Genomic DNA, 13,214 nt, shown 5'->3' on the forward strand with positions numbered 1-13,214 from the left:
GTAAGAATAAACCTCCCCCCCACCCATTTTATACCATGCTCTTGAAATTTATAACTCAAAATCCAATATGAAATGTTAATAATACTTGAAAGGCCCCATGGGCTCCTTTAGGCTGTTATTTTATACACATTTTAAACCCATGCCTCCTTTGAAGAACTTAAAAGCTCATTTTCCCCCTTCCAGAGGCTTTGATCCTACGTGGCCCTGCCCCCAGTGAGTGCAGACACAAGCAAGCCCCAAGGTACAGCTCTATTTTTCAGAGTTTATCTATTTCTCTAGTTTTCCAAACATGGAATCATATTTAGATGATTCACTACTGAAAGCCTCTAAACCAAAATGAGATTTCCTCCATGTTTATTCCTCCTTTGCCTAAGTAGGTAGCAGAACTAGACATAAAGCCAGTTCATCAACTCACTGGACCAAGTGTGGTATGGCCAAGTTTGCTGATTATTTTTATAAGGTCAGTAATGGGCTACAAAGCCAGAGTCAGAGAATGCCAGGAATCACAGCCATTTTTACCTGTAATTTGTCTTCATGATTTGTATGAGTCTGTGACAGATAGCGGAATTCCTGAGTAAGCCAGAAGCAGTGCTTAACATGTTCTGGAGAAACAAAATCTTCAGCCACTTTGATACAGCTATATAAGTTATGAACCTGGAAAACAACAAGCCACACGGTAACACATGCCAAAGTTTACAGCGTAAGGAAAATAAAGACTAAACTAATGGTTCTTGCCTGGTGTGGAGCTCCTGCTGGGATAAATACCACATCTCCAAGAAACTGCACGATAGCCCAGCCTTGAACTCCATACTCTTGATGAAGACGCTTTCTTAGTGATCGGTCTAAATACCAGCTCTGATCATGAATGGGATCGTGGTCGGCGGGGTTTTCTTGACCTTGCTCTTCTGAAACCTAGAATACATTCCAAGTATTATGAAACTGAGTAACATGCTGGGTCTCCATGAGGGCATTTTGCCCCCTGGACAGTGGGCAGTCAGTCAGTAAATGTCAGGCCTTCTTTAAGGTGTGTCCCTGTTGGCAGAAAGAGAAAATCGCACTCAAAGACGTTAACTGACTGACCAAGAGGAGACTGAAAGAAAATGTGGGTTCCCTGCTGTCATTTCCTGTAAACCGTGACTGGCAGGCTGCATATTTCTGTAAACACTGTGTTAGGACAGTATTTTGGCCTAGGCTTTTGAATGTAAGTAGACTTAAGCGCCTTAGAAATAGACTTGCTACACTGCAGTTCTTAAAAATCTGTATTCACTTAACAATTTGAGTTATGAAACAGTCCCAAAGTTGGCTGTAGGTTAAACTCGTTTACTCTAGACCCAGTATCTGGCATCACAGACTCAGGGTGACACCATCAAAGGCACAATATGGTGACCAGCAGGTTTTCTGGAAGAGTCAAGTTATCCTTAGCTGGAAACGTCTTGATTGAAGCAAATGCTAGTTAAGGGTCTAACCTGGCACCAGGCAGCAGGCTAGGAGCGTTCATATCCACTCCTCATGAACAACTGAAGAATACCAGCCACAGATATCTGGGCTGCAACTAGCAGCCTCAGTGGCGAACAGGTTAAAAACTGAATATGCTCATCTTTCCAGCTGCCTAGAACTTCCACACAGAACCCTTGCTGAACAGCCTGCTAACTACTGGAAACCTGGACTCTTCAAAGTCCCTGTATCCCTTTCCCGCATAAGCTAATGGCCACAGTAGGGTGTGAGGTCTTCCTGACCTACTACTAAATGAGGGTGGATAAAACCAACAGGGACCTTAGTAACTCACTTGGAACACAGCTATCAAGAGCAAAGAAGTGATACATGGACTTCTGAAGCGCTTAGATTTTTAAGGCAATAAAAACAAATAGACACTACGTGATCATCAGAGGAACGACCTCGAAGGGAGAGCACAAAAATCTCCAAATGCACTATGACATAACACACAGACATAAGAACAAAGGTAAGTTTCCCTCTTCTCAGACGTGTGAGCCTAATCATCTAGAAATCGTTGTTCCTTAGCAACCAGCTTCAGCCTATCCAATCTGAGATGCACAGATCTAACTTTTGAAGCTGTGATTATTCTCCAGTAATCCAGCCAGGTCTCGACATGTCGTATATAATACCGCTATTCTGCATATCTCTCTCCACATGCCATAGGGTGAGGAGCACACCTTTTTAAGAAATTCTCGTATCTTCTCTGTGTCCTTAGCAGCATATATGTGCCAGAGGGCTCCTGGCTTCTCTTTTCCTTCAGTAAATCGCTTTATCGTGAGTTCATCAGAATCTCCATCTTGGATGGTTTTAAGGACTTCTGGAGCAAGAGAAAGCAAACATCAGACCACAACGTCCCAGCTCAGAGAATAGGCCCCACTTTTTCATGCTCAGCATCCTACCTTCTTCTTGGTCACACTGTCCTTTGGGAATTCCCACATAGACCATGACGTTAGCTGCATCAGATACATCTAAGTGAAGATTTGTTGTTCCATATTTCCGATCTTCTGGAGTAATTAATCCTGCAAACAGAAAATGCCTTAAATGTACTGAGACAGCGAAGACTGTCTCAGTCTTTCCCACTCCCTGGAATACGTGGTCACAAAACTTAAAAGCTACCTTTCTAAGCATGTAAATGTAATGGAACAATATTTAATATTAAGTTATTTTATCCTTTCAACTTTGGGGGGAAAAGTTCTTATTAAATATTTATTTGTAAGACTAAAAAACCAACTCCTAATACTAGCACTTGTTTCTGGTGATAGGCAAAATAGGTTTCCTCCTGCTGAGAACAACTAAAAATCCTTGATGAAATTATTTTTAAAAATATTTTTTTAATGAGTCAATATGCTGGCAAGAAAAGAAGAAAGCCAAAACTAGAAAGCAGGACTCGGGAACGGTACAGTGGACTACTGAGGCTGGGATTTGCCAAAAGGATGTTTGCTCAAGCAGGTGAACTCAAGCTTTGGTTGACACAGACTAGAGGGACTCTGGGGTAAGACGTACGATGGGGAGTCTAACAGAAACCCCCCTCAGAAACCTGTAAAGCTGGGGCCTCAAATGACTATGCATTCAGTGCAAGAAGGAACGCTGCCCACATGTTCCTTGGATCCCTCGACTGTGAAAGAGGTGAGCCTGAGCACGAGGTCCACGCTGGTACTCATAATCCGAGACTCTAACCTCTGACCCCAGGAGAAGGCTCTTTTGTTCAGCATTCACCCTGAGGCTCGTCAAGCCCTGCGGTTACCTTGGACGCACATCCTGACACGCAGTCGCTGCTTCTTGAATGGGCAGCGGAGCCAAGCATAGCTCGGGGCGGGCAAGCCGAGGCTGTTTCCTAACCTGCCAGGCCCTGAAGCAGCCTGTCTTGTTCGGAGGCCAAGGAACCTCTCTCTGGCTTGCAGGCGCCTGTGGTTTAGGAGCAGCTATACACAGGAGAGGGGACCTTATCATTTCAACCGCGGACCATGGCCCTAGGGCTCTGCTGCACTTTCCTTTCTTCCCAGTTTGCTGAAATATCAGCCCTAGGAGGAGGTAAAGCAACAGATACTGGACAAAAATCATAGGATATATGAGATTTCCTTTAAAATAGTAAAGGAAAAATATAAAGGGAGGAAATAATTATAGAAAAAGAACCTGAGAGCTGTTCTAACTGGGGGATGAGTATATGGGAAGTCACTGTCCTGGACTCTCACGTTTTCAGTGCATTTGGAAAATTTTCTATAGTAAAAAATAAACAAGTAAAATCTGAGAAGAGAAAAAAGCAATTAACATGATAGAAGGCAAATGAATGACATGAACAGTTATTCACGACAACGCGGAGGAATATCCAGAAGTCTGATTCCATTTATATAAAGCTCAAAAGCAGGTTAAATACTAAAGAATATTCTGCAGGAACACAAACATATATGGTAAAACTATAAACGTAAGGAAACGATGAACACCAACTTCAGGACGTGGTTAACACTCGGGGCAGAAGGAAGGAGCGGAGCTGGGAGGAGGGAGGGAAGGGCAGCATGTCTCAGAGCCCCGTTGGACGCTGCCTGCTGGTTTGGCCGTTCCCAAACTGAGTAAAGTGTCCCGCCAAAGAGGAAGGAAACGACACCTACCCAGCCATCAGCCCAAAGTGCAGCCAATCCCAGCTCCGGGTGACTGCACACCAATAAAACCAGGCTCTAAACTGAGAGAGCCTGAACTCAGATGGAACGAAAAACAACGGTCCCAGGGAAAGGATTCCCAGAAAATAGAAAATCCTGAAACAAAACACACCATGGACTTCTATGAAAAGAACACAAGTGGATACAGGAGGGGGCTGCTGGGTGACAGAGTACTGGGGTTGGAGGCTGGGCCAAGCCTAGAAATTAGGAGACTTAAGTCCTCCTCCCAGACCTGCCACTAGATGCCCCTTGGATATCCTGATCAGGTCACCGTCCCGTCTACCGTCCTGAAGTCCTGGTCCCCATGTGTAAAACTGGTGCTGGGGCTGGGGCTGGAGCTGGAGAGACGGTGACTGTATGGTCTTTCCAAGGGGCCTTTCACTCTGCATTGTCTGTGGAGGAGTCACAGCTCAGTCACCCCACTTCAGAAAAACGACTGCTCTTTAACGATGTTTACGATAAGGTGTGAGGTGTTTGAAAATGAACACGTCTTCTTTATTTTCAATCCCTAACTGCTTACTCTGAAAGGGAACAATGTTGATAGGAAAAGCTATTATAGAATAACACTGCCCTCTATCTATTGGTATCTAGGAGGAAGAGAGTTGCTGTCAAGCCATTTAAACCAAGCAGACTATTTATTTTGAAAACTTCTCAGATAACCACTTCTACTCTATGAAGCTGCATAATTTCTATAAGGCATGGATAATCACTATGCAACATTACACCATGTGCTTTAGTGGAAAAATGCTTCCATTTACATAAATTCATTGCAAATCTTCCCTGTGAACAGAATATGCCCTGAAGTCCCAGCCATCCAGCTTCTTTGAAGGGCTCGGGGGAAGGGAACATCCTGGGCATCTAGACTGTGGCAACTTTCCAAGATAAACTCCCCTCTTGGAATGTCCCCTGAGCTCACTGCAGGCGGTTCCCCGGGCGACCCCACCGGAACAGAAGAAGTGGGGGCTGAGGTCCAAGCCCTCCCAACAGCATCTGGAGAACGTGGTAAAGATGCCAGAAGACTCTGGCCTGCCACCCTCAAGTCTGAGAGACTGCAGTTGGGATCAGTATGGAAGGAAGGAAATAAATCAGAGAAGTACAATTCCAAGGGTGTTCTCAGTACTAACTTAAGTAACTAACTACTACCCACCAACACAGAACATTGAATTTAAGAGTAGCAGATGCTGGGGCTTCCCTGGCGGCGCAGTGGTTGAGAGTCCGCCTGCTGATGCAGGGGACACGGGTTCGTGCCCCGGTCCAGGAAGATCCCACATGCCGCACAGCGGCTGGGCCCCTGAGCCATGGCCACTGAGCCTGCGCATCCGGAGCCTGTGCTCCGCAACAGGAGAGATAACAACAGTGAGAGGCCTGCGTACCGCAAAAAAAAAAAAAAAAAAGAGTAGCAGACGCTGAAACAGCTGGAATGCTAGCAGACGGACCTAAACATCCGGCAACATTAATAAAATTACATTCATTCAATTATGTACCATGCAACCGTTAAAAATGATCACACTAAAAACCATTAAGCAACATGTGAAGATTTTACTGTATAATATTAGGTGTAGGAGAAACTTTTTAAATGGCATATGCCCTACAACTGCAACTATGAAACGGAAATATACATACACGTGGCCAAGGAATGAAAGGAAATATGCAAAAATGAAGACTACTGCTGTGTTAAGGGTTAGGGTTATAGATGTTTTCCATCTCTCCCTCCCCAAAAATCAATGTTCCAAACATTGTCTTGCCTTACTTCTGTAATAATTTTTTCAAGTGAGCCATTTCTTCCTTACCATAAGCATTATACATCTTGGGACCCAGATCTGGCCTAACGAAGTAGTTTGGCAGCCTTGAGGCCAAGTTCAGTTTGCCATCTCTCCTGGTGTACTCAGGCAGTGGAATGTTGGCCATCAGATCATCAAACCTAGAACAAGAGAACCGTGAATTTGCAAAAGAAGCTTGTGTTTCTAATATATCGTGGGATTTGATTTGTTCCTTCTTACGCCAAAAGGAACGACAAAACTATCTGTGCTCGTGAAGATGGAGATAGCTATCGTTAACAACATTTAAGATTAGCGTATGATATCACTTATATGTGGGTTCTAAAATATGATATAAATGAACCTATCTAGGAAACAGAAACAGAATCAGGGACATAGAGAATAGACTGGTGGTTGCCAAGGGAGAGGGGGCTGGGAAAGTGTAGGAGTGGGAGTTTGGGGATTAGCAGATGCAAACCGGTACATACAGAATGGATAAACCACAAGGTCCTACTGCAGAGCACAGGGAACTATATTCAATATCCTGTGATAAACCATAATGGAAAAGAATATAAAAAAAGAGTGTATAGATATGTATAACTGATTCACTTTGCTGTACGGCAGTAATTAACACAACACTGTAATTCAACTACACTTCAATAAACAATAAATTTTAAAAACCCAATAGTTAAGATTAGAATTATAGTGCTTATGAACAAAAACATCTTCTTTCTCTCCTACAACACACATATATATCAAAATGAGCTCGAATACTGCAGACAAAAGATCTGAGCAACAAGTTCCTGATGGTAAGTAGTGACACTAAGGGATATATTATTCATTAGTTCTGAGGATTCTCTGCAAGGTTCAAGCTCAATTCAGGAAAGTGGATCTAGCGAGTCCGCTGTCTTGTCTAAAGCAATGATATCACTGTATTATACGCAACCCTAGCATGTCTGATCTCACCCCTGCCTCCAAATCAGTGCGTGCACGTCTGAGTCAGCCTCTTCTCTGGCGGAGCACTACAGTGGAAACGCGTGGAGTTTTCACCAGTGAGCCAGATTTAAAAGTCAGTAACTTCATCTTACCACCTCAAAAAAAGTTTATCCTACCAAGTCAAGGACAGGATCATCTCTCCCCTCCCCATAATCGTACCTGGAGGGCATCATATCTCTAAAATCTTCTCCTGGGGGCCAGTCCTTAAGTTTCAACACCATTGGCTCTTTTTCATTTCTCAAGCGGTCTGCAAAAAGGTAACCGGAATTACTGAATTGCTACTATTCATAACTCGGAAACAGACCAAAATCGATGGCAAATTAGCACTTTAAGCCTTAACAATGCAAATAAGACTTATCTCTGCAAGATCTTCATAATCTGATACAGTTGGTATACAGATACTATTTTTAATATTCCCCTCCTGCAAATGGCCAATCATTTTATTTCTGCAGTGCCGAGAGATCCATTCATACCCAGGAAGCAGCAAGGGGTAGCAAAATGAAGACCACCAACTAGTTTGTATTACAGCCCTGTCTTTTCTAAATGCTTATTCAACTGCTACTCCTTCTTTGAGATTTCAGCCACTCCCTTTTGTCTATTCCACATAGGCAGTGTTTTGACAGATCCAACCTCCTCCTATACAGTGTTCTAGAAGAAGTGAGCAGCTCCCCAACTAACAAACAGCAATTTAACAATCAAAGGGCCACAGATTTTAGAAAACCCAGTTTTCTGAGGCCAGCACGAAATAGAAATGACTTACTTTGCTCAGAGAGGCTGAAGCTACCTGATATTCTATCCAGGGACAACTAGGGCTAATAAGGCCCACTCTCCCCCGCCTCCCCATCTTCTAGGTGACACATACAGGGTTTAGTCAGAACTATGTTCTTGTAATAGCGCAGTTACCCACTGCAGGTAATGTGAAGGAACCAAGAACCAAGGAGCTCTAACTGAAAAAAATATGTTGACAATTATGATTAACAGCAATGATAACTATTATTTCACTTCTTGCTGTGTTCCAGTCTCTGCTCAAGTGTTTTAACCATTTAGTCCTTACACCTAAATCCAACGTCCCAGTGAGATCTGGCACTATTTAATATTTCTACTTTTGGATGAGGAAACTGACAGATGCCTGAGGCCATCCAGCTGTTGAAATTAAACAGCAGAACTGAAACTGGAACCCAGTTTCAAACCTTATATTCATGAGGACTAACATTTGTATAGCGTCCTATAGTCAACCGAATCCCATAACCTAGTTTGAACAGGCGCACACTCCAGGAGACGGGAAACACAGGAAAACACGGGTCCAGTGTGTGTTCAGGACACCAGTGGCGTCTCAGCGTGGGGGGTGTACCGGGGGTCTGGGCAGCAGGATCATCAGTATGGAAAGGGCAGGCTGCGGTGGACTCTGGGCTGCCTTAACCATTGGCAGGCATGAGGAAGTGTGAGCCCCAGAAAAATGCAATTACCAAGCTCACGCACACAGCAAGCACCTATCAAGAGTCAGGATTTGAACCCAGGCCTAAGTGGAAAGCACACTGTAGTATGTGTGGCCCTCGATCCCCTTTCAAAGGACCTGCTGCCCAGACACAGCTCGGGGGTCTGCGTCAGCTGCAGAGAGCTGTCCTGCCAGGTCATGCCCTCCCTGGGGCACCAGCACCTGGAGGCCGAGGGAGGTGAGGGGATAAAGGCCCTGACTTTCCCCACTTCAGCCCAATCCGAGACAATGAGAGGCGATGCCTGCTGCAGAGCTCCCTGCCAGACTGGCTGAGGCTCCGCTGGCCTCCGCCGCAGCCCCTCCCGCAGCCCGCCCCTCCCACAGCCCCTCCCTCCCGCAGCCCGCCCCTCCCACAGCCCCTCCCGCAGCCCCTCCCTCCCGCAGCCCCTCCCTCCCGCAGCCCGCCCCTCCCGCAGCCCAGTCCGGCTTCCTCCTCCTCCATCTCAGACGTTGATCCCCAGGGAAACACCTTACGTCTGAAACCCAACCTTAACCTCTACATGTGGAAACCCCCATCATGCCCTGCTTAGAGTCAGCTATACCTTTGTTCTAAAGTTCGTTGAAAGTGCGGGCCATAACCTGTAAGCGTGGGTAATGGGAAATAAGGAAGCAGGAGATTACAAGGTAAAAACATGTCGTGAAAGAACGAGAATGCTAAACGAGCAAAGTTGAATTACTGAGTCTGAGAATGAACTGGCCAAGCCCTCCAGTGGGGGTGGGAGCACGAGGCCAGGTGCCTGTGCTGATGAAGGGCTTCCTGCAAACAGCGTACTGACTGGCCAGTCCACGGAAAGGGCCCCAGCTCGGCACCAGACACTCCAGCCTCCTTACCACCACCAGCCCCCCTCGCCCAGGGATAACCTGCGTTCAACGGATCCACGTTCTCTGGCACTTTCAGTTCTACTTATCGTGTTAAACATAATTAAAATTTTTTAAATAACGAGGCTACAGAAAACCACGAGCCCTGGCTCCGTGCTCCCCTCCCCGTGGGCACATTTCTGTCACAGGACAGACCTGGAGCCACGTGCAGAAGAGGTGACTAAATCCTCACTCTCCAAGGAACCACAAAGCGAACTGGCCTCCGTTCAAAAGCACAAACTTTGTAAAAAGAAAGGGCAAGAGGAGCTAAGACACTGATTTTAAACTCCGGAGTCACAGAAAATGCTGTCGCTGCCGCTGGAGGGCCGCAGACTGCTGCTACTCCCGTGCCCCCTCCTTTCACATCCTCAACCCCCTTAAAAGGTCTCTAATACATACTCGGAACATCTTCAAATCCATCCCAGAAGTCTCCTACTGTGGCTCCTGTGATGATTTCATTGGTTCTGCAATTAACGAGGTCAACTTCCTGACTTCCAAACTCTTTCCTGAAGGATTCCGGTTTCCAGAGTTCAGTGTTCAGTTTACGATGCACTCCTGACACCATCACCGGCTACGAGGACAGAACGAAGACTTTACTTTGAACTCCCCGAGCTCCGTCCCTTCACCCGAGGCAGCCCTTCCTCAAACCGCTGCTGCTGTGTTTCTCTGTGGCTGGTCCTCAGTCTCAGATCCCAAAGTGGCAGCTTAGTCCCGAGTCACCTGCTACACACACCCCTCAAACTACACTAGTGAGCTCCTAAGAGCAAGGATCACACCTTCCAGCTCAGATCCCACTGCTCACAGAACCCCAAGGCCAAGGCTCAGGGCTACGCAGGGGATGTGAAGCAGAGACAGGCGGCGAGAGTGCCCTGTCCAAAGAGGACGCTGCCCCTGGCGGGCAGGCAGGGACACGGCCCTGGACCGCCACGCCTTCGGGTTACCCAGGACAAGCCAGAAATCCTGATCTTTATGCGAAAGAGCCTGACTAAAATACTGGCAACAAGCTCAACTTTTAAAAAACATTATCTAATCTAAACAAAACATGCTGGTGGACTGTATTCGGTCTGTCATTGTCATCGTGAGCAAATCTTGTTAGAACACAGGACTGAAAAGAATCTTTTTTTTTTTTTGGTTAAATACATACATTTTTCTATTTGGCAATTCCCCAAGTCCTGGCCTTGTCCAAGAGAAAAGTGTTCCTTTAGTGAGGCCTCCATGTGGCCCAGAAGAGAAGACAAAGATCCAGAAAACATAAACCAAAACAAGAAAACGGAGGAACAGGTCTACGAAGCCACGCGTCTCCTAAACCATCAAGCAAACCTTAAGACTGAACATCACTGCCCTTTAGAAAGCAGGCTCCTTCCCTTGGGAGACTACACACCAATTCCAGGCTGACACCAAATGGCTCAGGGCCACCTAAGATTGTCTTCAGCACAAGGTTCTAATTCATGGAAGAGGGATGCCTGATTTTTATCCTATTTTGTGTAATCCCCCAAACCCCACCAGCCTGAGTCATCTTCCCACTTCTCCTACTGAAGTTTATCATGCAAGAGTCACCAAGAGCCCAGAACGCTCTCATCAAAAATCCAAGGATGGGGCTTCCCTGGTGGTGCAGTGGTTGAGAGTCCGCCTGCCGATGCAGGGGACGCGGGTTCGTGCCCTGGTCCGGGAAGATCCCACATGCCACGGAGCGGCTGGGCCCGTGAGCCATGGCTGCTGGGCCTGCGCGTCTGGAGCCTGTGCTCCGCAACGGGAGAGGCCACAACAGTGAGAAGCCTGCGTACCGCAAAAAAAAAAAAAAAAAAAAAATCCAAGGATGACTGGTTGGAAGCAATCAAAACCTCATCAGAGAATACAGCTCAGGAATGTCTGCGGTAAGAAATAAGACTCATGGCCACACTCTGCTCTAACTGTATTCACAGTAAACAATAAAAAGAGATAAAGTATATGCCATTTACAATCCAGGAAGGGGGCAGGGGAGGGGGGGTTGTCAGGAGTCTACCAAAGGCACCAAGAAGGGGATGTGAAGTGGGTTGGAAAGCAGAGGCCCCGCGTACCTGCCCTTGCTTCCAGCACTCCCTAAACACATTCCAGTTGCTCTTGTTGTTCGGATCTTGCAGGCACAGCAGGCGACTATCACACAGCCAGTAGTGAGGAGTGTCAAAGCCCAGGATGCTGGGCTTGATGGTCAGTCCTTGCGGCCGCTTAGATAAATCGGAGCAAGTCTTATTTTGCACCAAAGAGGCAAAGATGTCATCAAGGATTTTTGGTGTATTCTTGAGTCCATTTTCTGTCTGAATTTGGAAAAAAAAAAAAACCCACGAGTTTTAAATATATCATTCCCTACCATCAAAAAACCCATTCCTATTATGGTAGGATGAGCATACATTACACATCCAGGAAAGAAGCTAAACCACGAAAGAATCTTACCCTCAAAAGGGTAAGTCCTCTTCCTCTCCCTGACATCACAACTCTCAGAAGTGGGTACAGGAAAAAGTGTTAACAGGTGAAAATGACCCAGCCCAGAATTCTAACCATGTGAAGCCCATGTGCCAATGACACAGCCTCTGTACCCATGAAGGAATGCATGGGACTCATCCTTCCTTCTGCTTTCTATTTCAGTTTCTCCCTACTCTAACTCCAATTCATCTCTACAAGGTGGAGTAATAAACAGTAAAATAAATGCGTACCTTTCCTGCAGAGGAATTCAAGAGATTTCGGAGGAAACCAGAATTGTTGTTGCTTACAGGTGTCAAAATTGTGCTGTTAAAGGTGTGGAGGACTGTGTTGGATTTGCTCAAGGGGGGTAGAGGTGGAAGGCATTTGATTTCATTCTTTAAAATTGGCATCGTTGGTTGTTTTTCTAAAAACAAATCAAAAACATCCAGATGGAAAAAGCATTCTGAAAAGGCAAATCCCTTACTAGTCTTGTACTGACAGAGTTACTTTGGAACTTGGTTTTCATTTACTAGAACCCAAACAACTTAAGAGGATAAATGACATTATTGATTTAGACATGGATTTCCAACTGCTATTAAAAAAATAAATATCCAATATCCAAGGTGATACTATGGTAAACTGCATTTTTTATTTGTTTGTTCCTGGTATACAAAATACAATTGAGTTTTGTAAATTAACATTGTAACTATCAACCCTGATAGATATGTTTACAAATACAGATTCTCTTAAGACTTTTCCCACGTATAATTAGATTGCTTACAAATACCAACAGTTCTATCCCTTTCTTTCCAATCCTAACATCTCTGTTTACCTTACTGACTTAAATAGCCAAAACTTCCAATACAATGTTTAATAAAGGAGTGAAAGCAGGAATCCTTGTCTCATGCCTGAACACAGAGGGAAACTGTTAAAAATTATTCAACCGATGAAAAAATTCAATCACAATTTAGGATGTTTGCTGTTAGTTTTATTATAGAAACTCATTAGATTAAGGACATTCCCTTCTATTCCTATTTTAAGGGTTTTTAAAAAAAAAATTATAAATAGGCTTTGACGTTTACTCTTTTTCTGTATCTCTTCACATGACTTTTCCCCCGCTTTTTTTTTTTTTTTAAACCCCACAATTGTTTATTTATTTATTTTTGGCTGTGTTGGGTCTTCGTTTCTGTGCGAGGGCTTTCTCTAGTTGCGGCAAGCGGGGGACACTCTTCATCGCAGTGCGCGGGCCTCTCACTATTGCGGCCTCTCCCGTTGCGGAGCACAGGCTCCAGATGCGCAGGCTCAGTAGTTGTGGCTCACGGGCCTAGTTGCTCCGTGGCATGTGGGATCTTCCCAGACCAGGGCTCAAACCCATGTCCCCTGCATTAGCAGGCAGATTCTCAACCACTGCGCCACCAGGGAAGCCCTTCCCCCGCTTTTTTAATGTTAAAACTACAGCTGCATTTCTGAAGCTCTGCTTGGTCACCCTGTATGATTCTTTTATTTATAGTGCTAAATTCT

General features: G+C 45.3%; 1 protein-coding gene across 4 annotated transcripts in view; it reads right to left on the reverse strand.

Moving 5' to 3' along the window:
* Positions 1-13,214, reverse strand: part of KDM3A (lysine demethylase 3A) — a 53,449-nt gene that overhangs the window by 737 nt on the left and 39,498 nt on the right. For 3 of the 4 annotated variants that reach the window (XM_060117034.1, XM_060117035.1, XM_060117033.1), the window contains exons 17-25: positions 11,945-12,117; positions 11,312-11,548; positions 9,654-9,825; positions 7,061-7,148; positions 5,939-6,069; positions 2,394-2,513; positions 2,172-2,311; positions 736-912; positions 520-654 (exon numbers count right to left, since the gene is read on the reverse strand). In XM_060117034.1, the coding sequence (XP_059973017.1) occupies positions 520-654; positions 736-912; positions 2,172-2,311; positions 2,394-2,513; positions 5,939-6,069; positions 7,061-7,148; positions 9,654-9,825; positions 11,312-11,548; positions 11,945-12,117 (1,373 nt within the window). The remainder of the gene's footprint in view (positions 1-519; positions 655-735; positions 913-2,171; positions 2,312-2,393; positions 2,514-5,938; positions 6,070-7,060; positions 7,149-9,653; positions 9,826-11,311; positions 11,549-11,944; positions 12,118-13,214) is intronic. The other variant, XM_060117036.1, reaches the window with a different exon arrangement.

This window comes from Mesoplodon densirostris, chromosome 14, assembly GCF_025265405.1.
Source record: "Mesoplodon densirostris isolate mMesDen1 chromosome 14, mMesDen1 primary haplotype, whole genome shotgun sequence".
NCBI lineage: Eukaryota > Metazoa > Chordata > Mammalia > Artiodactyla > Ziphiidae > Mesoplodon > Mesoplodon densirostris.